The sequence below is a fragment of the Musa acuminata genome, chromosome BXJ2-6, assembly GCF_036884655.1.
Source record: "Musa acuminata AAA Group cultivar baxijiao chromosome BXJ2-6, Cavendish_Baxijiao_AAA, whole genome shotgun sequence".
Lineage (NCBI taxonomy): Eukaryota > Viridiplantae > Streptophyta > Magnoliopsida > Zingiberales > Musaceae > Musa > Musa acuminata.
Window position 1 is genome coordinate 16366813 of NC_088343.1, and position 24291 is coordinate 16391103.

The window sequence follows — 24291 nt, forward strand, 5'->3', positions numbered from 1 at the left end:
CTCGTGAAACATAAAAACCTTTATTACTGGTCACTGGGAATAAATGTAATTAAATTACATTTAATTTGAAATATATTTTTTATATTTTTAATATAATATATTTTCAAAAAAATATTAAACATACTTTTTATATGAAAAATATATGAAATATATTTTATGAAAAATATAATGTATACATATATATTGACGAAAAAAGTTCTTTTGATAAAAAAAATAAACATAATATATATTGTTTAAAATAATAATAAATATCATGTAAGATGAAGAAGTTCTTTTTAGCTTTTTTTGGGGCGTAAACGAAGGAAAAAAACACATAAAATTAGTCTTCTAAAATATTTTGGATAAGGTTATTTGGAATTTTTGGCTTTGGTGTTAAAAAGTATTTATCAAAATCTTAAGAGAAATACATACGATACCCATGAGATTTGACCCTCTTTGTGTACCCGTGTGTTGGCTGCAATCCCAAACGGAGTTCGTGTAGGCCCCTCACCTAGCCGTCCGCCGCAAAGGTAGCCCGATGTCGTTGACACGCGTCATGATCGGATGCAGACTCCAGACCCCATGCGGGACCCACCACCACTAATTACTTGCCTGGGCTCCGACGGTGCGGCTCGCGTGTAAACCGGCTTGAGCTGCTTCGTGTGGCGCGAGATTTTTGGGATGCGGTTCGATTCGGTTCGACGAACAGAAATGCTTTATCTCACGACTTAACGACCATCTCACGACAGTCGGTGGTTCGGTCATTCACCACTCTGTCGTGTGTTCGGTCGTTCGTATGACTTCGTGACTCTTGGTCAATCGCGTTGCACTGCGCCATGAGACATCCTCGCTTTTGACTCCGCTTGGACGACGGACACTTCTCCTCTCCCTTGCTAGCTTCGGCTGCTTGCGAGGCGGCGAGATGGATCGATCCGGTCGCCCCCTCCGCGTTCGGGGAGAGGCGGGAATGGTGGCAGATGTGGTGAAGCGGATCCGGAGGTGCGGGGAAGGCGGCAGCACGTATGGCTACATTCTCCTCTATATTGCCTTGTCCAGCGGCCAGATCTTCTTCAACAAGGTCACTCTATTAACCGCCATTTTGATTCCTAGGGTTGCAACTTTTCTTCATTTTTGTTGCGGTTTCCTTCTTGTACAATTCTGATCTGATCTGTTCTGTTATTTGGGCGTAATCTGCAAACCTACAATTCTTAGGGTATACGATCAAGATCGCGACTCCAAGTTGTTGTCTTGGAGAAGTGCTTTCCGAAAGGTCGCCTCGATAAAAGCTAAAAGTTTGTTGGTGTTGGGATCTAAGATCTTGGATGCTTGGTAACGTAGGCGTTTGGTAATTTTTCTGGGGTTATGATTGTATAACCAAATTTCATCATAATCAAGAAAATTCTTGAAAATAAATATAAATTTTTTCATTTATTTTTGAATTGAGAATGAACGTCTATTCTAGAAAAGAGCGACACTTTAAGGTGCAACCATGATTCAAATAACGTACAAATTTGAATAGATGATCTTCTTGATTTAGAAGGCATGACGTTTATGATGTCAAATCGGCCTTCCACGTATGATGGAGGCTAACTAGAGTAACAAGTAGAACTCTTTCTGTTAACTGTGTGATCATCAAGATGGACTTCTTGAGTTCCCATAGGGCAATACCCCATGATAATGTTTCAAAGGGGACATTAGCCCTTTTTTTTATTCCCAAAATGATAATCTCTGAGGTTGTTGAGTCATTTTTTGTAGTTGAATGTTGTTTTTACCCTTAAGGTAGATATCTTGATTCCTTTTGGATGATCTTTTGTCTGAATGATGCTTTTGATAATTACTATGAATAAAAGTGGTCATTCTCTGTATATAGACATGATTTTGAGTGATGCATTTTGCTTTGGTGCCGAAAGATGTAAAATTCCAATGCCATTGCACAAACTGATGTTATCTGATATAGAGGATTGCACATAAGGTTGGCCTAGTGGGAAAACAAATGCACAATTCACATTTAACTCATTTAAATACATGTGTTATCAACTCTGAAGAATTAAATTTATAAGTTGGATGCTGTTCCTTGTACCCTCAAGTATAATCTTAGTTTTTTTTAATCTTAATTCTATCTTTTTTTTCCTTGATCTAGGGATAGTTAAGCATGCAACTTTTAGCTGTATTTTGCTTTTCCAACTAACTTGCTCCATCACTGCTGCAGTGGGTTTTGTCTTCCAAACAGATCAACTTCCCCTATCCAGTTGCATTGACTTTACTACACATGCTTTTCTCTTCTGTATTATGCTTTGTGCTCACCAAAGTCTTCAAGGTATTTGTGCTTTTAAATAGTATTAGCTATGTTTTGTAATATAAAGATGTGGTTCTTATCGACCACTCATTGGTTATTGCTCTTTTGTACTTATTTTCTAGTTATAGACTTCTCAAGAAGATGCTTCTCTCTTTGTGTATCAGATTATAAAGATTGAAGGAGGAATAACCTCAGAAATGTGAGTAATCAATTGCCTATTTCTCGCAACGTTTAGGGTGTATATTGTGTTGGCTTCTTCATTCTTTTTTGTCCAATTATGCTATCTTGTTATTTGTCAGCTCAGAATAATAAATCTTGTTGTTCCTTTATTTTCTGTTGAAGTATTTCATTCTCCAGTAATGTTTTTTTTTTATCAAAAGTGATTTATCCAATGATAGGTAGTACAGTTTATAATATATATGATAACATAGTAGCATGTTTTGGTTCCTTCAGCCTATTGTGAAAGATTCAAAGCCATGACCTTCTTAACTTCTTGTTGTGTTTATGATGTCATTATTTGTGCAAATTCAGCTCATTCCAAAGCACAAAGTTGGTGAAGACTCTAACTTGACTGCTGTCTTTTCTTCAAGAGTGATTTATTAAATTTGCAACCCCAAGGAATGCAATTAGCTGATCTAATATTTTCACCAGTTTTGTACTAGTTTCTTTATCATAATGAACAGAGATTATCATCATTCTGTTTTGACAGCATGTGGTGGTAAAAGTATCTAATTCCTTGCCCCTTTTTGGCCAGTTTGGCCTCTTGCACTATTACTGTGACTTGCTAACTGTAGCGCATGCTATCATGTCCACTGGTACCTTTGCTATAAAAGCATCTAGTCAGTTTGCTTAGATTGTTTTTGTCAAACAGTGGCATGTCAAACGTGACCTATGCCATAGACAAAACAGTGCTCCAGAAATGACAACTTCACTGTGGCATATGTATATGCATTTCGTGAAATTATGAATTGTTTTCACATGTGTTTAAGTTGGCTCTGTGTAATCAATATCCTATTATCATCTGCATCAGTGATCATGCCCTGGGCATTTGCAGAAGGACCAGTTGATGAAGCTTTGTACAAGCACAAAATCTTTTAGGATGATTATGCATCTTTAGGGGGAAAGCTATGCTTTACACCATAGTCTTAAGTTTGGATTAGTACTTGACTCTATCACTAATACACCTTGGTGTAGGTAGAGGTGAACAGACACTCAACATGGGAGCATGTGAGATGTATGTACTTGTCAACAATGTTTCAACACTACAATTCTTAAAATGAAATGTGAAGCTGTTTAGAAGCAACATAATTGTATTTCAAATTCAACTTAATAATATCACCTCAACTTTCCATGATTGCTTACTTTTTTGTTATATTTTAGCAACATGCATATATCATCTTATGAAGATTGTGGACTTCGAGTTTTGAAATATACTCCTGTTTTGTACAAAAATGCAAAGAAATTCTTCCTTGGGATGATAATTAGCTCTAGTTCATCTGAGAATATTTGACACAGCCCTCAAGAGTGGGTAGTGTTAACCTTCAGGAGGAGCGGAGATGGTGACTTATCATAAGTCAAGTGTTTTTATCATGGTGGACTTGAACCATTGTCTACTAAAGTTTTTGTCTCGTAATATGCTTTGCGTTGTTGTACTTCAATTTGGGATCATCAACTATATAACTTCGATAAGGGTTCTAGCCAATTACAAACTGGACTCCGATCTTATATTTCATTTCTGAGACATTGTATTCTGAATCCTCAGATATCTCACATCAGTCGTACCAATTGGTGCCATGTTTGCAATGACTCTTTGGCTGGGGAATAGTGCTTACCTCTATATATCTGTTGCATTTGCCCAAATGTTGAAAGCTACCAGTAAGTACTAAACTCTTTCTCATTTTATTATGGTCTAAACAAACCTTCATGGTCATTTGTTGTTGCAATTGATGCAAATATTGATTTTTTTTCTTTTTTTTCTTTTGAGTTTTTCAGTGCCTGTTGCTGTATTTTTCCTGGGAACAGCAGCAGGCCTTGAAGCAATGAGTTGTAGGATGTTTGTCATTATGACTGTCATCAGTATTGGAGTAGTTGTGGCTTCATATGGGGAGATCAGCATCAGTTGGATTGGAGTAGTTTATCAGATGGGTGGTGTAGTTGGTGAGGCCTCAAGACTCATCTTCATGGAAATTTTTGTGAAAAGAAAGGGTGTTCGACTGAACTCAATTTCTATGATGTATTATGTTAGTCCATGCAGGTAGTTATTCACTATTTCTCTACCAATTTGTGGGTAAAAAAGCCTTTTCGTGGAGTAATGATGCTTATTTGCTTGTTGCAGTGCTTTGTGCCTCTTTGTTCCATGGATATTCTTGGAGAAACCAAAAATGGATTCTAGTGGGCCTTGGAACTTTCCACCAATTATATTGGGTCTCAACTGTGTCTGCACATTTGCTCTCAATCTGTCAGTTTTCCTTGTGATTTCTCGCACAAGTGCGCTGACTATTCGTGTAGCTGGAGTTGTCAGGGACTGGGTTGTAGTTTTACTGTCAGCTTTAATATTTTCTGATTCAAAGTTGACAATTATCAACCTAATTGGTTATGGTATAGGTATGTAGTATATGCCTGTTCTTAATGTATTTACTTTTCTTAGTGCTCTTTTTGTTTTTACTGATAGGGATATATCATCATTTGTGGTCCGGTCTTCTCTTGGTTAGTGTTTGTTTGTTCCTTTTCTTTGCCAACAAACCTAACTTGATGGACCCTTCAAGAAAATGGGTCTATCTTTTGTCTTGTGACCTTAATCTCACCTACTTTTATGTTCCTCACTTCTCACGATTGGTTGGTAATGGCTCTTTCATTTCAGAATGCTGTCGGACTTGATTTTTCCTTGCAAAGTAGGTTAATGATTAAGCTGACTATGTTTTTACTGATTATATCAAATGTTTAATTTCCATCTTTAAGAATTTTTACATTGTCTCAACAATGTTGGGATTTGGCAGCTATTTCAGGTGTTGTGGCATATAACAATCACAAACTGAAAAAAGAAGCATCCCAAATAAAATCAGACGGTACTGCTAAAACTGAAGACCAAGAAAGATCTCAAGATGTTCAGGTAGTCTTGATTCCTCAAAAGGAAAATACATAGATGTTCATACCATGTTTTTTGAGGTAAGACTATAAATCAGATGAATGGATCACTTGCAGCTTTGTCTTCTATTACATACAATTCACATTCTTTTTTCGTTTGTGAAACAGGATAAGCAGTAGCTTGTCGGTGAAATGCGTCCCAGCCTGAGCAGCTCTTTCCCTTCCCCCAACTATATTGCAACTGTCTCACGACATGATCCTCAAGAACTAAGAAGTAGGTGGTCGTCTGCTGTAAGTGAGTGCAAGAGCAGCATTTCACCTAAAGATAACCAGTAAAGTGTGGTTTTGAGAACATGGTGGTTCACCATTCGGATTCATTACATGTATTCTATGAGTTTTATATCATTCTTGGACTCTGGATGCTGCAAGCAAGCAGCTGAGAATTTAGATTTTGTTTCAAGACAGGTGGAACTGAATGTATAACGATAACTTCCATTAAAATCTTTACCCAGTGTATTCAAATTATGGTATCCTTCTTATTGTTTGCATTTTTTTGTTTCATTTGTCCTGGATAAAATGTTTCCGTGCTTGCAAATAGTTGTGACTAAGGGCTTTCTAAAAGCCTAGGCAAATCATGAAATGCTGAGAATGGATTAACATCAGACAATAAAGGACTACTTGATTGATCTGCTGGATGTGGAGCTTATCCCATCTCCAAATTAATTAGCCTACCACCTCAGGGAGTGATACAACAGGCACTTGATGACATCTTAGTAGATAACTCTTTACCAAGTTACAATAACTGAGCCAACCAGAAGCTAGAACTACAAAGTAAAACAAATCTGTGTGAAGAAATTGTCATGTGATGTAAGCTCATATAAATCAATTTCCCATGGCTAGCTTACAGTTACACATGGTACTAATGTAGATCTCCAACCATACACTTCAAACAAAAATAACAGTGCCTTCCATCTGATATGTGCACATATAAATGTCTGGTCTATGTGCTTTGCATTTGATTCAGGCAACTGCTGCAGTAGCAAATTAAAGTTTGTGGGCATGTCCAATATGACATTATCTAGATGTTTGAAGATGTCTTGTTGATAGCTACTGTTCTGTCATCGTACAAAAGCCATCACCCAGAAGCTTCAGATGGAGTGTGAAAAAAATGCTAAATGCACAATTTGGAAAAGGTCTCTTCAGAACTAATTTGGATGCATGTGAAAGTTGAGGTGTATAACCAAAACATTGAACCCTGCAACTATTTAGACATGGCTGACTAGGGCAAGTTCAATGCATTCCAAGAGCTTAATGAAGTGTTTATTTAGAAGATTGACTTTTCTAATAATGTTTCCAAGTGTCATCATCATCTCTGCAGAATCTATTGCATGAAAGTCAGGTCTTCTAGAGAAGGATCACTCTTTCAGAAAACCAAATCTACATGATCCACAAGGTTTTGGTAAATTAATCCTCCTCCTATCATGCAACACATAATCCAAAACAGAAACTTTACATGTACTCAGAACAGTATCTGGAGATAAATGTTATTAAGAAAGGTTGAGATGTCAGCCACCATTAGAAACTGTTTGTCCATGGAGGGTAGAATTTTAGATAGATCAGAAGTAAATCTTTACATGATTGTTTGTCTTCTATGCATATTTGCTTTAAATAATGCAACAACATTGACATACTATTCTCAAATTTATTGAGAGTGACATTGGGAGTGAGAAAGGGAAAGGATAGCTGCCTATGGTGACATATTGCCTTCTTTCAGGACTAGAATTGTGGTTTCAATTGCTAGCAAAAAATTGATGGTTCAAATCAGTTGATGGCTTCTTCATGACCAGTTGATGACATCACCTTACCATCCTAAATAGTCACAGAACAAACAAGGAAATAATTGAGTTAACTTGAGTAAATTCATCAAGTCATGTCCTGGTAATTTACAGACTCCTGTTTATGTTCAAAGCCAGATAGATCCATAATGGTTTCTAACCTTGAAGATGGAAGGACTTATATTTCTTTTATTCTTTTTCTTTTCTCCTAATCAGATTGGCTTTTTAAGGTTTATTCTCATAAAATAGAAGCAAGGTGGATTTATCTTTTTTTTTCAGCAAAATGAAATAGAAATAAAACACAAAAAAAAGGACTATCTCTATTGTCTAAATTCTGCCTCTATATATCTACCCAGGTTTTATTATAAGCGAAGCAGAAATATATATTATATCTATGCAGTTTTTATTATATATTATAGAAGGTAATATGTAATTAGTCCAATGATATAATTCACTTCAAGCATTAATCTTGTGATAATATCACTAATTCACTTATCCTAGATTAAAAATAAATTTTATATTTTAAATATTAATCCGATGGTAATATATCTGTCGACGATATCGGCTTTGAGGTTGCTTAATTTTAGTAGTACTAAAAGATATACATCTTACACCAACTCGGTGAAAGCATTTCGTCGAACACTTTATTACCTCTTCGGCATCATCATGCACGCGAAAGCGACAGCAGACAACACAAGAAACCACGAACACAAGTAGATCGCGTCGCGGAAGAACACGTATCCACCCCACGCACCGCGCTTTGGCTCGCATAACGCCAACCCCGCGCATTCAATGCAAAAAGTCGGATCCGGCGATGAAGACGACGCCTCCCCTCGTCAGGGAGCGGACGCCCACAGTCGCATCCCCCCACGGCCATCCAAACCTGCCCTCTGCATCTTCCCCACATTGATTCCTTCCTTCCCTGTCGCTGCAGCGCTCTATAAATGCGTCCCTCCGAGCATCCAGGAGACGTGGCCTCGCCTGAGCTGAGCCTGAGCGAACGGAGAAGACGAGATGATGGCGGCCAAAGCGCAGGCAGTGGGCCGGTACGTGACGGAGGCTGCTCCACCGCAGTTCGTGTCCATCGTGAGGTACAAGGTGACGAGGATCCTCGACACGATCACGGAGGAAGATAGGGACGCCGCGGAGGCGCAGCCGCCTTCGGCGGCCTCTTCCCCTTCCACCTGCCGCGCGCGGCGACTGCGTTGCGTGGCGTGGCCTTGGAGAGATCAGATGAAACCGACGAGTTCTTCTTGATGCTTAGATGCAGCATCAAGAGTCGTGACGGCTAAGGGCCGAGAGTTGTGTGTGATCCCTCCCTCACCTCGCTCGTATACTGTTGACCGTAAGAGGTCTAATTAGCAGTAAGGTTGATGTCAACATATGAGTTTGATTTGCTTCAAAGTAAGTAAACTAGATTTTGGTTTCAGGCCAAAAAGTTGAATTCAGCAAATATTATCACACTTAAAACGGTTGATCATGGTTTGTTGCAGATTGACTGAGAACACCAAGTCGTCCTTCTCAAAGGGCATTTCATAACTATCAAGAGTTTACTATCAAAATGAACTAGACAATTACATCTTATACATTTCATAGTTTCTTCTATAACTTTTATCTTTCTATATTCTTCGTTTAATCGATTGACACTATCTATCCTCATGAATATGGACATCAAAATAGAACTAAATTATGCAATCCTCTCTAATTTGTTAAATGAGATTTTTTTAAATAAGAATTTAAACCTTAGACCTATGAATATATGTGTAAAGTTAGAATTCAATTTATATCCTCCCATATTTAAAAGAGTTATATGTAGCAAAGTAGAGAGATAATTTGATACAAGATAGGCACACTCAAACACCATGTGTAGAGCACCCACCATGTTCTGGGCTCCACAACCAAATTGGCTAGTGATGTGGGAATTTATAGGGAGATTGGATAGGGATGAAGATGATAAAGATGGCACCATGTCTGGTTCATATAGACTTGCTTACTAAAGCAAAGAGGCGATGATGAATTCTAGGGATCTAATAGCCATGAGACATTCTAGCTCAAGTTCTTGAGCTTTTTTGACATGGCATCATTGGTCAATGGACTACAGGCATCATTGCAGCAGTGTCAAAGACTAGCTTTTGGTCTCTCTCCATCCAGGCTTTGCTGCCGGCTACGAAATCCGCCTATAAATTTCCAACCTTAAAGCAATATAAATATGCACATATTTTTGTCTTTCTCTTCGGATGCAGATTCCCGGGCACAACCCATATTGAGTTGGCTTTATGAACCCTTTTAGCCTGGTGGTGGATTTCATTATGCAGGCAGAAGAACACATTTAAACTTTGAATAATGGATAAGGAGAAGGAAAGAAAAAGGCTTTGTTTGTGAGGGACAGACCTTGAACACTTGCCCATCACACCCCCCCACATTGCCTGTTATCACTGTTGTCTGTCTATGTGTCTGTATAGCCAAAGACTCTACAAAGATCCCAATAAAGAGATTAAAGGATGTTAACGTCACTTCCATCACTGCATAATGTTGATTTCATGAGATTGCTTGTTCTGCATGTTTAAAGCTAGATTTTAGTCACTTGTTATCCATTGGTTTGGTCTATCTTCGTGAAACTTGTTTTGGAAAATCTTTGTTTCAGTTTCTTCAAATCAGAGAATGTTCCTAAGTATGCAACCAAAAACTCTACAGAGATCCCTAGAAAGAGAGATTGAGAGATGTTAACATAACTCATTATCACTGACTAATATTGATTTTATGAGCTTGTTTGTTCTACATGTGTAAAGCTTGGTTTGGTTTATCTTCAAGAAACTTGTGTTGGAAATCTTTGTTCCAGTTTCTTCAAATCAGAGACTATGCAGCAACTGCAGAAGCCTTTTCCTCTTGGGAATAATACAGTCCATAAATCCAAGAGGAAGCTTAAATATGTAGTTGTTGATTAGAAAAGGTAGAGTTTATTTGCCTCATTGTATTACAGTTGTCAATGTTTCAAAGGAATATATAAGAAATATTTATCCTCAAAACTTTTTTGTTTCCCTTTTACAGAGTCAAATATCCTACACAACATACTTCTATTTCCAATGTCAACTTTACATAAAAATATATTATCTTCTTTTTGAGAGAATACATCAATATACATTTGAAAGAAGAGATGATAATGATAATAAAACAAAAAAAAAGATGCTAATCATTAACAGAAGACTGAGAGCACTGACCACATTTTTCAGCCAAACCAGCAGGATGAAACAAGCAAGACTCAAATAGTATCAGCTTGCTACTGGTAGCACTCCTTAGTCCACTGATAATTATCATCACTGTCCTTTTAGTCACCTAACTATGATTTGACCTGCATGGTTATCACTAAACATAGCTTCAGGTGTTTAAAGGTTGTCTCCATCAGCTTTTTGAGATCTTCTCAGGATTGTCCTCCACTCTTTGCTTAAACTAATCATTGTTAAGCCTGTGGTTTACACCTGATTAGACAGATCCCACAGCTTAATTTTGAATGTTATACCTAAATGGAATGAAATTGTCTGCAGGTGGTATGCAGTTTGTTCTTCTCCTTCAAATGTTGGTGACAAGTTATAGCATGCCATAGTTCCACAATTATTCCTAATCTGAGATGAGCTTGTCTTTTCAGCTGTCATTACATGCTTTTCTTAATCAATCATGGGGACAGTAATGACCAGAAAAACGTAATTAAGACAACATTACAAGGTATGTGGGGTCTCATTTTAATTCGGGCTCAACTTTGTTTGATTTATGATCCAAATATGAATCTGGCTGTAGCTACAATCAATATTAGTTTACATTTAATTCCCATCATCTACAAGGATATGGGACTCATCTGGAGCTCATGCATGGGAATGTTTGATTAGTGTCAACCAGAACAATACCATATTCAGATGAAACACAAAGATATGGAGATTTGAATCCTGATCTCAACTTTGCAAGTGCTAATGCTCCTCATCATTGTAATTATTATTCTTGCAGTTCTTTCCACTGATGAGCATCCCATCTCTAAGGAATTATTCAGCACCAAAATAAGATAAACTTTTGGTACATTCGAGACCATAACTACAGTTTCTTCAGCTTTTTTCCAAGTGAGAAACAGCTGGGAAGCTGGTCATTCACAGGAACTAATTTTTGATCTTTGTGTATCTGTGGACAATGCTCTCTCTCTCTCTCTCTTTTGGGTCTTCTTCTTCTTCTTCTACCATCACCTTCTTCCCTCTGTACACCATCTTGCCATGGTTTTGCAATGTCTCATGGTGAAATCTTGCTGTCATAGGGCTCCACGCCTCTGCGGTGCCTTTGGACTTCCTTTGTCACAGGGTCCTTTCCTCTACATTTCAAAGAGAAATGGTCAAATCATTCCTCACCTCCACATGCATGCCCATGCTCACCACACCAGTCTTGATTGTGCAAGGACAAGAAATGGGGACAATACTAAAAGATGAGTTCATGCACTAGAGTAGGTGGTAGGTTCCATTCATGGCCACTTGTAGATCATCATTTGTGTGTTCATTGCCCTCGACCAAGCCCAGATTTAAGCTCCCAGTAACGAGTGTCCTGATTGAGATAGACATGGCTACCTAAATTTAACTGTAGGAGCTTTACCACAAGTGTCCTGATTGGGCATTAGAAAGCTTCATATCTGTAGCAGCTCATCGATGCTTTATGGTAGTAACTGAACAATCTCAAATGACACCAACCGTGGTTAGCTACAAGGAGGGATGATAACTTGGTGCTATTTGATCAAGAAGTAGCTGCGAAGTCAACTTTATCTTTTTGTTAGTAAAGGATGGCTTCAGTGACAAACTTTAGCTTCGAAATGTGAATTTTTGTTTTTGTTTTTGGAGACTATACTACTTACTGATGGCTTTAATCAGTCAACCAATGTAAAATTCCAGAAGGTAGTTCATTAATTTCCTCCTCAAACATATTGCAGAAGCAGGTAAAACTACAGCAGCAGATGATTGAATTAGCACTTGAAACAATCCCTACCATGACAATTCGACATTGCAGTTCCTCCATGGATATCGATGATAAAACTCAAAAGTCAGAGGACAAAAGCCATTTAGGGTTCCTAATCAGTGCAGACCTCTCTACGTAGACACACAAGATCTTGAGGCAATTCATGTCAGATGATGATAGACCAGAAGAGACTGACATAGATGGATGAGACCAGCTATCATGCAATTAGAATCAATGGTATACAGCATGAACACCACAAGTAGCATGAAACACTTGCCACCTCTGGCACAAGGAGAACAACTTTAAAAGGAACTCATCATCTTCCACATCTGCCTTGACATGTCCTGTGATGCAACAAAAGCTAATGGACCCAAGTGTGCAAGGATAGTAGGTCTCGAGTCACACCTCAAAATGAACTGCATGAAGAAAGGGGTGATCGAGGTGCTTGCAGCAACAGCACAAGAATCACTTCCACCATACCATAGAGAAAAAGAGAAGTTAATTGTGTATTGGCTCCTCATTCTTGAATTGAAGGTATCCTATCCCCACACCGCTTAAACTTTTGTTTTGGGCTCTACAATTGTTGTATTAAATACCTTTTATCTTGCTATGTAATATTTTAGAGGATGTTGTTGAATTCGAGGACTCATGTTGTATCTTCTAATAATTATAAAAACCTGTAATATGAATGTCATAATTTTCATCATTATATATGCATAATATCCAAATCCACGCTCAAAATAAAATAGCCCAACAACAAGAAGACACCATATTATTATGCGCTTCCCTTCCTCCCTCTCTCTTTACCCTGCAATATATTAATATGCTTAGACATTACCATGACCTCATTCCCACTGGATCAGATCAAATCCAAGGGGGTCGAATGAGTGCGCGCTCTCTCTCTCTCTCTCTCTCTCTCTCTCTCTCGTTCTTAGGAAGTATATAATGTGTGGGTGGAAGAAAGCAAGCGAGGAGAAAGAATAGTGGCGGTTTCTACCCGTTGATCTCCACCGTAAAATATACTAACAGGGGAGGAAGCAACCTCGCCTCTCTCTCTCTCTCTCTCTTCGAAGGCCGATACGAGGAGGAGGAGTATACTATTCTTCTTCTCTCTTTCTCCAAAGGGCACTACCCAGCACCTCACCAAAGGCCCCATTTTTTTGAGCCGTCGAACGAAACGAGCGAGCGAGCTCTTGCCCTGAACTTGCTTCCTCCTGCGCGAGGCCGGTCTCCGGTAATGCTCCCGACTCCCGTAGATTCTGGGAACCAACAGTTGGTTCGTGGCGGTGGCCGTGGAAAGCTTGGGTCCATGGTGTTCCAGCTGGAAGCCTTGCGGCCGAGGAGCTTGGGCTAGGGCTTAGGAGCTCTGTGTTCGGGTTCTTCGGAGCTAAGCTGGATCTCGTTGTTTGAGGTCGAGGTACTTTGCGGAAAGACGGCGCCTTTTGTTGCTGGGTACGTCCTGAGGGGAGATCTGGAGGTTTTTGCGGTTTCCTATGGGGGTTTCTTCTGAAATGCGTGGCGCATGGGGAGAGTTGTGGTGATTTTAGTTAGTGTTTGATGTTTCTGGAAGTTTGTTCGTCGTTGATGCTTGGGATTGAGTGAGGTTTCGAGGGTTCTGGAGGAAAGACTTCGTCTTCATATGGGGTTTCAGCTTGGTTGGTTTTGTTGAGGTAGCCGGTGTACATATTTGGCTTCTTTTCAATCCTCTTTTCTCCTTTCGAAGTTTGTCGGCTTGTTGGCTCCTAGCTTGAGCATCAGGTGAAGGAACTACATGGTGATTGTCATGAAGGTTAGGGTATATGTTATGATTACAAATTAGACATAAGCTTGATGAACTGGAACCTCTCGAATCTGCAATTCCATCTCTGCCTTCAGATTGGATTCCTTGGTGTTTAAATCTAAAATCATTTTGTTATGTTAAGATTGTCACTAGCAACCCGAGGGCTTGCACATTGATGCCTGGGGACAGATGATATCAGAAGCAGCTGTTTCATGCAGAGTAATGGGCTTTGGTTGAAGGTGTGCGTTTATTTTCTAGGGTCTGTCACCGAATGGAGTCTGTAAATTAAGCTTGTCCTGGTATGCTGAATTGTGCTGCTTGCTGGATTAAGCTTGCTTGCAACTGCCAAAGATGAGGCTTTCATCTTCAAATCTTACTAGTGAGGCACATGAAGGTAGATGTTTACCAGGTTCTTTTGTGTTTAACATAAAATACTGTGTTTTTATGTTGCTATATGATTTTTTTTCATTTGTCTGCAATTATTTGCTGAACTAGTTGTTTGATTGGAAAATGAATTTAGTTTTGTCATCAAGCTTTTTTCCTTCTAGATCTCAGAAGTTTGTTAATTGTTCCCTACTTGCAAGAGTGCATGGTGCATTATAGTATTAGTCATTGGTCTTCCAGCTTTACTTCAGGCTTCATTTTTTCCTAATCCTGGAATCTCCACTTCTCTGATAGCTGCTGTTGGAGAAGATCTTTATGCCAATATGACTCTTGAATATTTATGTAAGCCATTGTTTCGAGTTTGGACTTGGTTTTATGGCTAGTAGGCTACTTCCTTTCAATCTCTCTCCATTCTGGAAGACCTTAGTTAGATATTCTTTTTGGTAAATGCCATTTTAAAGAGGAATTAAATGTCTATGTTATATAACTCCCAAGTGTGGCATGTTACAGGATTTGTTTCATTCTCTTTTAGTTGAGACTACTTACTGGTGACAAAAGCCATTAGATATTTTAATATCATTTACTCCACTATGATGTTGTTTGATTCTGCAGTGATGGGGTTCCGAATGATGTCACTTAATGCTTTTTACATGGGCTTGCATAGTCTGGATTTTGTGGTGAAGGATAGATTCTTTGTACATTATGGACATCCTTTTCTGGACAGTCCATCCTTAGATAGAAAGAAGGTTTTGTGCTGGTGAGTAGATATGCTGTAGAAGAGGCTTGGTGAATTATTAAGGTCACCTGTGGTCATCGAGTCACATGTCTGCCTATTTAGACTTTAGTTGGCATAATTAGATGCTCTTGTTTACATAACTAATGGCATGTTTGACAATAGATACAATCTCTCTCATATAATATTTCTTTTCTAAATTTGCAGCTCCGGCTTTCTTTTCTCCTTGTCACCTGCTTCTGTCTCAATCCTGATTTTTTTTATTTATGTGCACTATGTGCAGAAGAAAAGCAGTGTCTGAACTCAGAATTATGGCATGCATGTGCTGGACCTCTGGTGTCATTACCTGCTGTTGGGAGTCGGGTGGTGTATTTCCCACAGGGCCATAGCGAGCAGGTCAGCTTCTTGTTCTACTCTGTATCAGTGTTAATGCACTTTGAGAATGCATGGAATTCCAACTATTGTGGCATTACCTTCTTGTGTTTATTTGAGTTGATGATTCTTAGGCCATGATGTCCTGAGAAATCTTTTATATATGCTTTCATTCATGTACATTAACAATTTCTGCTTTGTCCTCAGGTAGCTGCATCAACCAACAAGGAAATTGATTCTCAAATCCCCAACTACCCAAGCTTACCTCCTCAACTGATCTGCCAGCTGCACAATGTTACTATGCATGTAAGTTTTCTCTTCGATATGCACCTGCTCGATTTGCTGGTCAGCTATATAATGCATTAAGAAAAATGTACAATGCATAAAAACCATTTCTTCTACAGGCAGATGTAGAGACTGATGAAGTTTATGCTCAGATGACATTGCAACCATTGAGCTCGGTATTAGACTGTCATATTGTTTTGGCCTTATATTAATGACACTTGCAACATCTTTTCATTTGTGTATGTTTTTGTTCTAATATGCAGCAAGAGCAAAAAGATCCCTATCTTCTTACAGAATTGGGAACACCCAGCAAACAACCAACGAATTACTTCTGTAAGACATTGACTGCAAGTGACACTAGTACACATGGTGGATTTTCTGTTCCCCGTCGAGCAGCAGAAAAGGTTTTCCCTCCCTTGGTGGGTATTTTATGAATTATGTTGACTGGAATGACTGTTTATCTTAAAGTTCTAGAATTTCTGACAACGTTGACCTCTTGTGAATTTTATGAATTATGTTGACTGGAATGACTGTTTATCTGAAAGTTCTAGAATTTCAGACAACGTTCTCCTCTTGTGAATTTTGAAGGATTATTCACAGCAGCCTCCGGCAGAGGAGTTGATTGCAAGGGACCTTCATGGCAAGGAATGGAAGTTTCGTCACATTTTTCGTGGTGAGTATATGTTTTGCCCATCTGTCATATGGTCGTTAGTGTTTTATGCAACTAAACTCTACCTGAGGATTCCTTGTGTGGGCTTTTTTGTCACAACATTGTCATACAAATTTTGGTGATCAAGCACAAAGGAACAACTGGTGCTTCCCTAGCCTTGCACAATTTAAAGATAACTTTTTCATTTTTTATTTACATGACAGCCTGGCTCTGAGAATTTTTTTTATATATTTTATTGCTTCGATAGCTTTTCCATGAGGGAGGTTTATTTCTATTACTTTTCCCGTTGCAATTGAGCCATTTTATTCAGGACTGATACTCCAATCCACTGACACAAACTGGCTGCTGTTCGTGTAGTCAGTTTCAGATATAGGAACAAGGAGTGCACACAATTGTTTTGTAGTTAGCTCATAGTATTCTCAACCGTGGAACCTACCTTAGGATTTTGGACAAATGACATGAGGGATGCATGATTTGTGCCTACTTCCTTCTGCTATATTATCCTGAATGAGGTCATTGATGTGATGGATGACTCCACAAATATTATTGAATGTGAATCTGAGACATCATTATTTGTTTGCCCACTTAGTGCCCAATATCTGGTAATACTTTAAAATATGCATGGAACACAAGTGTGGAAGACTTGATGTACTAGAATTATATATGTTTTATTGCATGTGTATGATCCAAAAATAGAAGGTTCCAGGCTAATTTTGTGCATTGGTTGTGGCATTTTTCAAGTATCTGGACTAAGAAACCTTTGGAATTTTGTTATTGTTGCACTCCTTGTTCTTTATAACTCCAGCATGTTCCAATTGACAGTCATGACTGAGATGCTTATTTCATTGGTTGCTAGTTTCTGCAACATAAATTTTATTTGAGAAATGCATGTTTCATGATGCAGGTCAGCCAAAGAGGCATCTTCTTACTACAGGATGGAGTATATTTGTGAGTGCGAAGAGACTAGTTGCAGGAGATTCTGTTCTCTTTATCTGGTATTGTCATAAAACTTATGTCAGTTGCATTTATTTGGCACTTCTATTTCCTTGTTGCCAATAATTGAAAATTTCCTTTTAGGAATGAGAACAACCAATTGCTTTTGGGTATTCGACATGCCAATAGACCTCAAACTGTCATGCCATCATCTGTACTGTCTAGCGATAGCATGCACATTGGCCTACTTGCTGCGGCTGCTCATGCTGCTTCTACAAATAGCAGATTTACCGTATTCTACAACCCAAGGTAAATTTGGTGCGTTCTGAAATGTATGCTTTTATGTTCTCCACTTAATGTTTGCCAATAATATATGCTTTCAGAGCAAGCCCGTCTGAATTTGTAATTCCGCTAGCTAAGTACATTAAAGCAGTCTATCACACTCGTGTTTCTGTGGGTATGCGTTTCCGGATGCTTTTTGAAACTGAAGAGTCAAGTGTTCGAAGGTAACTGCTTCTTCATTCTCCTTTTCTTATTTTTCTTTTTTTTCAGAATTAGATTACATGAAGTGTATTCTTGTTCTGTTTTACACTCTCTTTTGACATTCTATAAGATTCAAGTTGCAAAGTTTGTCACTTTATCTGCAGATACATGGGCACAATTACAGGGATCAGAGATCTTGACCCTGTTCGATGGTCAAACTCACACTGGCGTTCAGTGAAGGTAAGTGCAATGTGAATAACCACCATCTTTTTTGTATTCCAGTTGACTGCTTTATGGAAAGAAGTCAATAACTGTATTTTTAAGACTACACATTAATGTTTGACTACTGCCAAAATGAATTCAGAATATACAAACATTTTTTATGAGTCATAATCATATTAGTTTGATGTTACTGATGCAGGTCGGCTGGGATGAGTCAACAGCTGGAGAGAAGCAACCTAGGGTATCTTTATGGGAGATTGAGCCCCTGACAACCTTTCCTATGTATCCATCTCCTTTTCCTCTTCGTCTTAAGCGACCATGGCCCATTGGATTGCCTTTTTTCCAAGGTATGCTTTATTAATGCAACATGAGCAATCAGAACATTTGTACACAAACAGGCATTAAGTTTTAGGTAACCTGACAATCTTCAATGGGAATATGTTTGAAAATGTTTTAGTTGTACTGTCATTTTATCTTCCTATTATTTTCAATTTATGTAGGTGGAAAAGATGATGGCATTGATCTAAATTCATCTCTGATGTGGCTTAGAGATGGTGGAATCCCAGGAATTCAGTCGATGAATTCCAATAGTATTGCTGTTACACCCTGGATGCAGCCAAGCCTTGATGCATCAATGCTTGGTATGCAACCTGACATGTACAAGACCGTGGTAGCAGGAGCCCTTCAGGAAATGCGAACTATGAATCCCATAAAGCAGGTATCTACTGCAATGCTTCAATTCCAGCAACCCAATAACACAGCTAGCAGATCCAACCCCATATTACCAAGTCAAGTTCTGCAGCATGTGCAATCTCAATGTCAGCAGTCCCTTCCAATCATTCAAGGAAACCAGGTGCAAAACCAGACTCAGTCTTCATTTATTCAACATCATTTACAGCAGGGCCACTCATTTTCTGAGCAACAAGAGCAACCGCAAGTTCCACAGTGGCAGCAGCAGCAGCAACAGCAACAGCAACAGCAGCATCTGCATCTTCAGACACCGCAATATCAACAAATTCAGCAGCAGAAAATTTTGTCCAGTTATCAACAAGTTCCTAATGTACCATCAACTCTATCTCAGCTTGCCTCTAGTTCTCAATCCCAATCTACCACATTGCACATGATTTCCCCATCTTTCCAGCTGAAGGACTTTCCAGATTCTAATGGCAACTCTGTTTCAGCATCTACTGCCTACCCCCTGAATAACATTTTGCATCAATTTTCTACAGAAGAAACATCACAACATCTTAGTTTACCAAGATATGTGCAACCAATTAATTCCGGTACCTGGTCGTCTAAGCGAGTTGCAGTTGAATCAATGCTTCCATCAGGAGCTCAAAATGTACTCTCACAGGTAGAATTATTAGGTGCAACACACAATAATATTTCCCTACAGTCTGTTACATTGCCACCATTTCCTGGAAGAGAATGCTCAGTGAACCAAAGTGGTAACATGGATACCCAAAACCAACACTTGTTTAGTGTCAGTGAAAACTCCTCACTTCTAGTGCAAAATGGCATTCCAAGTCTCAGCGCTGTTGTCAGTGAGAATGATTCAATGAACATGACATATGCTGCATCCAGATTTCTGAGTTCCTCTGGAAACGACTTCACTATTAATCAAGCATTGAGTGGTTCTAATGGCATGGATGAATCAGGATCAGGATTTTTGCGGTATCCTGAGAATGTTGATCAAGTGAACCCACAGAGTGGAACATTTGTTAAGGTCAATCATGTATTCTTCTGTGTTTTTTCAGTTTATCCTGTGGTTCTCTTATCTGGATTTTGTTTCTAAATCCTTAAAATGATCAAAAGTGTTGTCTGTGATTAGATTTTTGTACCAGTGTGTAATGTGCATGTTAACTAAGCTAATACTCATTCTGCTGTCAAATGATCACAGGTTTATAGATCAGGATCATTCGGGAGGTCACTGGACATCAGCAGGTTTAGCAGCTATCATGAGCTGCGCAGTGAGCTTGGGCATCTGTTTGGCCTGGAAGGCCAATTGGAGGACCCTCAGAGATCAGGCTGGCAGCTTGTATTTGTCGATCGGGAGAATGATGTTCTTCTTGTTGGAGATGATCCTTGGCAGTAAGTTATTTCTGCTAATGCCATTAATGAAAAATACTATTTCAAATGTTTTTTTAATTGCAGTCAATGGCTATCGCTTTAGTAGACATTTTTTCAGCAGATTTTTTTCGGATCATTCACCCATTTTCTAGTCTGATTTGCTCTAGAATTGAAACTTCTATTTTGCTTCCATTACAGATTCCTGTTTCTTTTTATTAGCTACAATGTTGTAGATGAATTTATTACAGGCTGCAAAGTCTCAAGATCCTTGTTTGGTTTGGCATTTCATAAATGCTTATTTGCCATTTCTCTTATTGTGCTTGTTCCAGGGAGTTTGTAAACAATGTATCATGCATAAAGATTCTTTCCCCACAAGAGGTGCAACAGATGGGCCAACAAGGTGTAGATTTCGCAAGTTTGCCCCCCATCGAAAAGCTTCAAAGTAACGGTTCAATCACTATGTTGGCTGGCAGGTCTCGAGAAATCTTAGCACCAGAATCACATCTATTGCGTCATTCAAGTACCGACTTTTGAATTCCCCGTTAATCCATATTTTGCTGCACCTAAGAGCTAGATTTAAGCACTGAGCAGGTGTGATTGATCTGTCTACATTTAATACCTGCAACGCATGGTATGCACTCATAACCTTGCTAAGACGGATTATGTGAATGTAGGCTATTTCATTATTTTACTTCATGATATGGTAATACTGAGAAAGCATTCTAATTTCTTCTACTCCAGGCAACCGTACCCAGTATGTTTGAGCTCCTTCTAGTTAGTGTGTCAAAACTAGACACAAGTGTAAGATTAAAAGTTGGTTTCAGTCAAAGCATGGATTCCACTATGGTATGGGTAAGAGTACCTACCTTCATGTGACTGACCTTCATGTCTTCTCCCTTCATTCTTTTACACTGACATCTTTTTCATTATCCTCCTGAACATGAATCATATGCTGATTGTCTCATGTTGCAGTAGCCCACCTTCTGATGAGTGTTTGGTTGAAGGAGGGGGCACATTGCCACTGGACCTGGAAGTGGGGAGGATGTGGCCTCCATTAATCCCCGCCCACTAAGAATATGGGCATCTCTCCCACTGGCATCTTCTTTGTTCCATCATACCATGGTCTTTCTCCCATCCCCATCAGATCTGTGTTGGTCCCAGTGGCCTCAGATCTGGCCTTTGCTTCTTTGGCTTCTTTTTGGGAAAAGGATCTTTCTAGCTTAACCTGAGGTGACAGCAGCAATCACTTGATAGAGCTGTTCATCCACCACATTACTCTTTACAGGGGATAAGGACTCTCACTACTATATCACAGTAGCGGTTGAGTTAAGCTGCTCTCTGATTGCTGTAAGTGGCACCAACCAAAGCTACAGAAGGCATTCTTGAAGTAGTTTGGTCAATCATCTGCAACAGAGAGACTAGAGAAGTCCGAAATTATGATTCCAAATTCTTTTACACTTTAGATCTAACATCAGAACTTGTTTTTCATGTCAACCAGTATTCATCACTTCATCTTGTTGGATTAAATTCATACACCCAAACTCTTGCCAATTCATGGTCAGGATGAATTTTGTTGAAGCAAAGTCAACCAGGTATTATTAGATACACTTTTCTAAATCTTATTTTCTTTTGTGGGCTTTTGATTTGACTAGAGATGTCATACATGTGGAAGAAGATTCATATTGCTGACCCTTAATATTACCGAAAGTGTATTTTATTCATGTTCTAAAAAATATCACAGTAGAGTGGGCAACTTTGGCTGAAGTTTTAGACTAAAGGACAGGTGTTTCTGCAAGGATTCATTCAGGTCGATCCATCACTGGTGAAGTGATGATGAACTAATAACCCATTTTGGAGTTCCATTTCAATCCCAACAAGACACCATCGACACCATTCAACATTATCATCATGATGGTCATTAAAACAATGAGGGTCAAGTGTTTCTGAGACAAGCCCACAGCCATCATCTCCTTTGCAAGTTGAGGGCTTCCCTCCTTGCCCTTTGTAGTTCTAATCCTTGGATTTATGCAAGCTTTTTTCCTGTTGTATTTATTGAAAGCTTGTAGGAATAAGAGAGAGGCTTCCCAGGTGTGTGTGTGTATATATATATATATATATATATATATATATATATATATATATGTATGTATGTATATATTTATATATATATATATAAGATTGATTTTCTTTTCTTTTCTCTTCATGGATTGATTTATAAGATGAAAAAGTTTAATTATAATATTTTTATATTAAATTATAATATTTTTTTATATATTATTGAAAATGCTACATTATACACACACACACATATATATATATATATATATATATATATATATATATATATATATATATATATATATATATATATATATATATATATGTATGTATATATATGTATGTATATATATGTATGTATATACATACATATATATATATATATATATATATATATATATATATATATATATATATGTATGTATATACATACATATATATATACATACATATATATATACATATATATATACATACATATATATATACATATATATATACATACATATATATATACATATATATATACATACATATATATATATATATATAATAATAATAATAATAATAATAATAATAATAATAATAAAAATAAAATATATCATGTTTTTGATAGAACCCTAGAGGAATTATATGAAAATTGATTTTTGAGGGAGATCAAACCTTGGAACGCTATAGGGGTTCCACTCTCTTAGAAGTCGGCAAAATAATTATAATGGTAGTTAGATCTTGTTCTCGAATAGATGGAGGCTATATGTTAATATAGGGCTCCAAACCCTAACCTTATGGGCTGCTTCTTAAGTGCGTTATGGTTCAGCTTGAATAACTCCATTCTTAGTGGTGTTGGGTAGTTGGATCTGAGGTGACTCGTGTTCTCCCAACTTGGGCCTTAGGAATGACGTGGAAGACAGAGTGAATTTTGGCATCCTTAGGCTATTTAAGGCTGTACGCCACGGCTCCAATACGCTCTATGATTTTATAGGGCCCATAAAAATATGGGGATAGCTTTATGGAGGCTCGTGTGTTGATGGAGAGTTGCTTGTATGGCTATAAGCGAAGATAAACCCAATCTCCTACTGAAAATTCTCTTTTGCTTCATCGTGTGTTGGCTTATTGCTTCATTCTGGCTTAAGCGGAAGAAAGATTATCCTTTAGCAATTATAGGAGTTTGTCCTTGTCAATTAAATCTTGGTCGACCTAATCTACCTTGGCCGAGCTAATTACATACTTTGGAATCAGAGGGGCCAATCGACCATACAATATTTCATATGGGGCACATTTTATAGATGAATGATATGTAGTATTATACCACTATTCTGTCACGGACTTAGCTAGTTTTGCCTAAGTCGTGCAGCACCCTTGCGTGTCCATCCGTAAAGGTCAGCCTCCCCGAAGTCTCCAATGTCCCTTAGGACCCACGAAAGAGAGAACGGGTTAGAGAAAACGTCTCAATCGGGATCCACAAGCAAACATCTCCGAAAAACACTTCATAGACAATGCAAATTACAAACAAACTTTACAAGCTCTGAATAGTTGCACAACAAAGGGGTAAAATGGTCCATTATAAATTGAAAATCTCTCACACGTGTCCACATGACAACATTTATTTACAAGCCTAAAGAGACCGCCAACCTAACTAAAATGAGACTATTAAGCCTTCGACCGCCCCTCTATATGCTGTACAAGGCATAAACATGCCAAAAGACACGGACATACATAAGCATTACATCAAACATCCTATTTCGAAGTTTGTCCGTGACATTCTCCCCCACTTATTCTTTCGACGTCCTCGTCGAAGCCTTTGTCGACATTGCAACTCCTCGCCTTTGCTGAGTCTTCAATCTTCTACTCTAGCTACAATGCGCCTCTTGGCTCCTAGCTGCTCTCCGCTGCTGTTTTTGAGTAGTCGAACCTTTGATCCGCCATGCTGCTTCAACTCACCAATGACTCTGACTCTGGTGTGGGGTTGGTTGAGTTGTGTTGATCCTTGTTGATTCCTGCGGATCCTCCAGATGAAGGAAAAGACCATCCTTACTGCGCTAGTCTCTCAAATGCCTCATGCTGCTTGAATTGGGTGGATGCTTGTTGGAGCTTTAACGAGCATCGTCTCGCAAACTTCTGAAGTTT

General features: G+C 38.5%; 1 protein-coding gene and 1 pseudogene across 1 annotated transcript; both read left to right on the top strand.

The window, feature by feature from the left end:
• Window positions 1-739: 739 nt before the first annotated feature.
• Window positions 740-5884, top strand: LOC135615111 (probable sugar phosphate/phosphate translocator At3g14410). Its single transcript, XM_065113189.1, has 8 exons — window positions 740-1057; window positions 2189-2296; window positions 2440-2474; window positions 4038-4150; window positions 4268-4529; window positions 4611-4879; window positions 5272-5440; window positions 5528-5884. The coding sequence occupies exons 1-7, from the start codon at window positions 902-904 to the stop codon at window positions 5415-5417; spliced, it is 1089 nt and encodes a 362-aa protein (XP_064969261.1). The 5' UTR covers window positions 740-901; the 3' UTR covers window positions 5418-5440; window positions 5528-5884.
• Window positions 5885-13132: 7248 nt separating this feature from the next.
• On the top strand, window positions 13133-21672 carry LOC103988535 (auxin response factor 17-like; annotated as a pseudogene).
• The last annotated feature ends 2619 nt before the right edge of the window (window positions 21673-24291 follow it).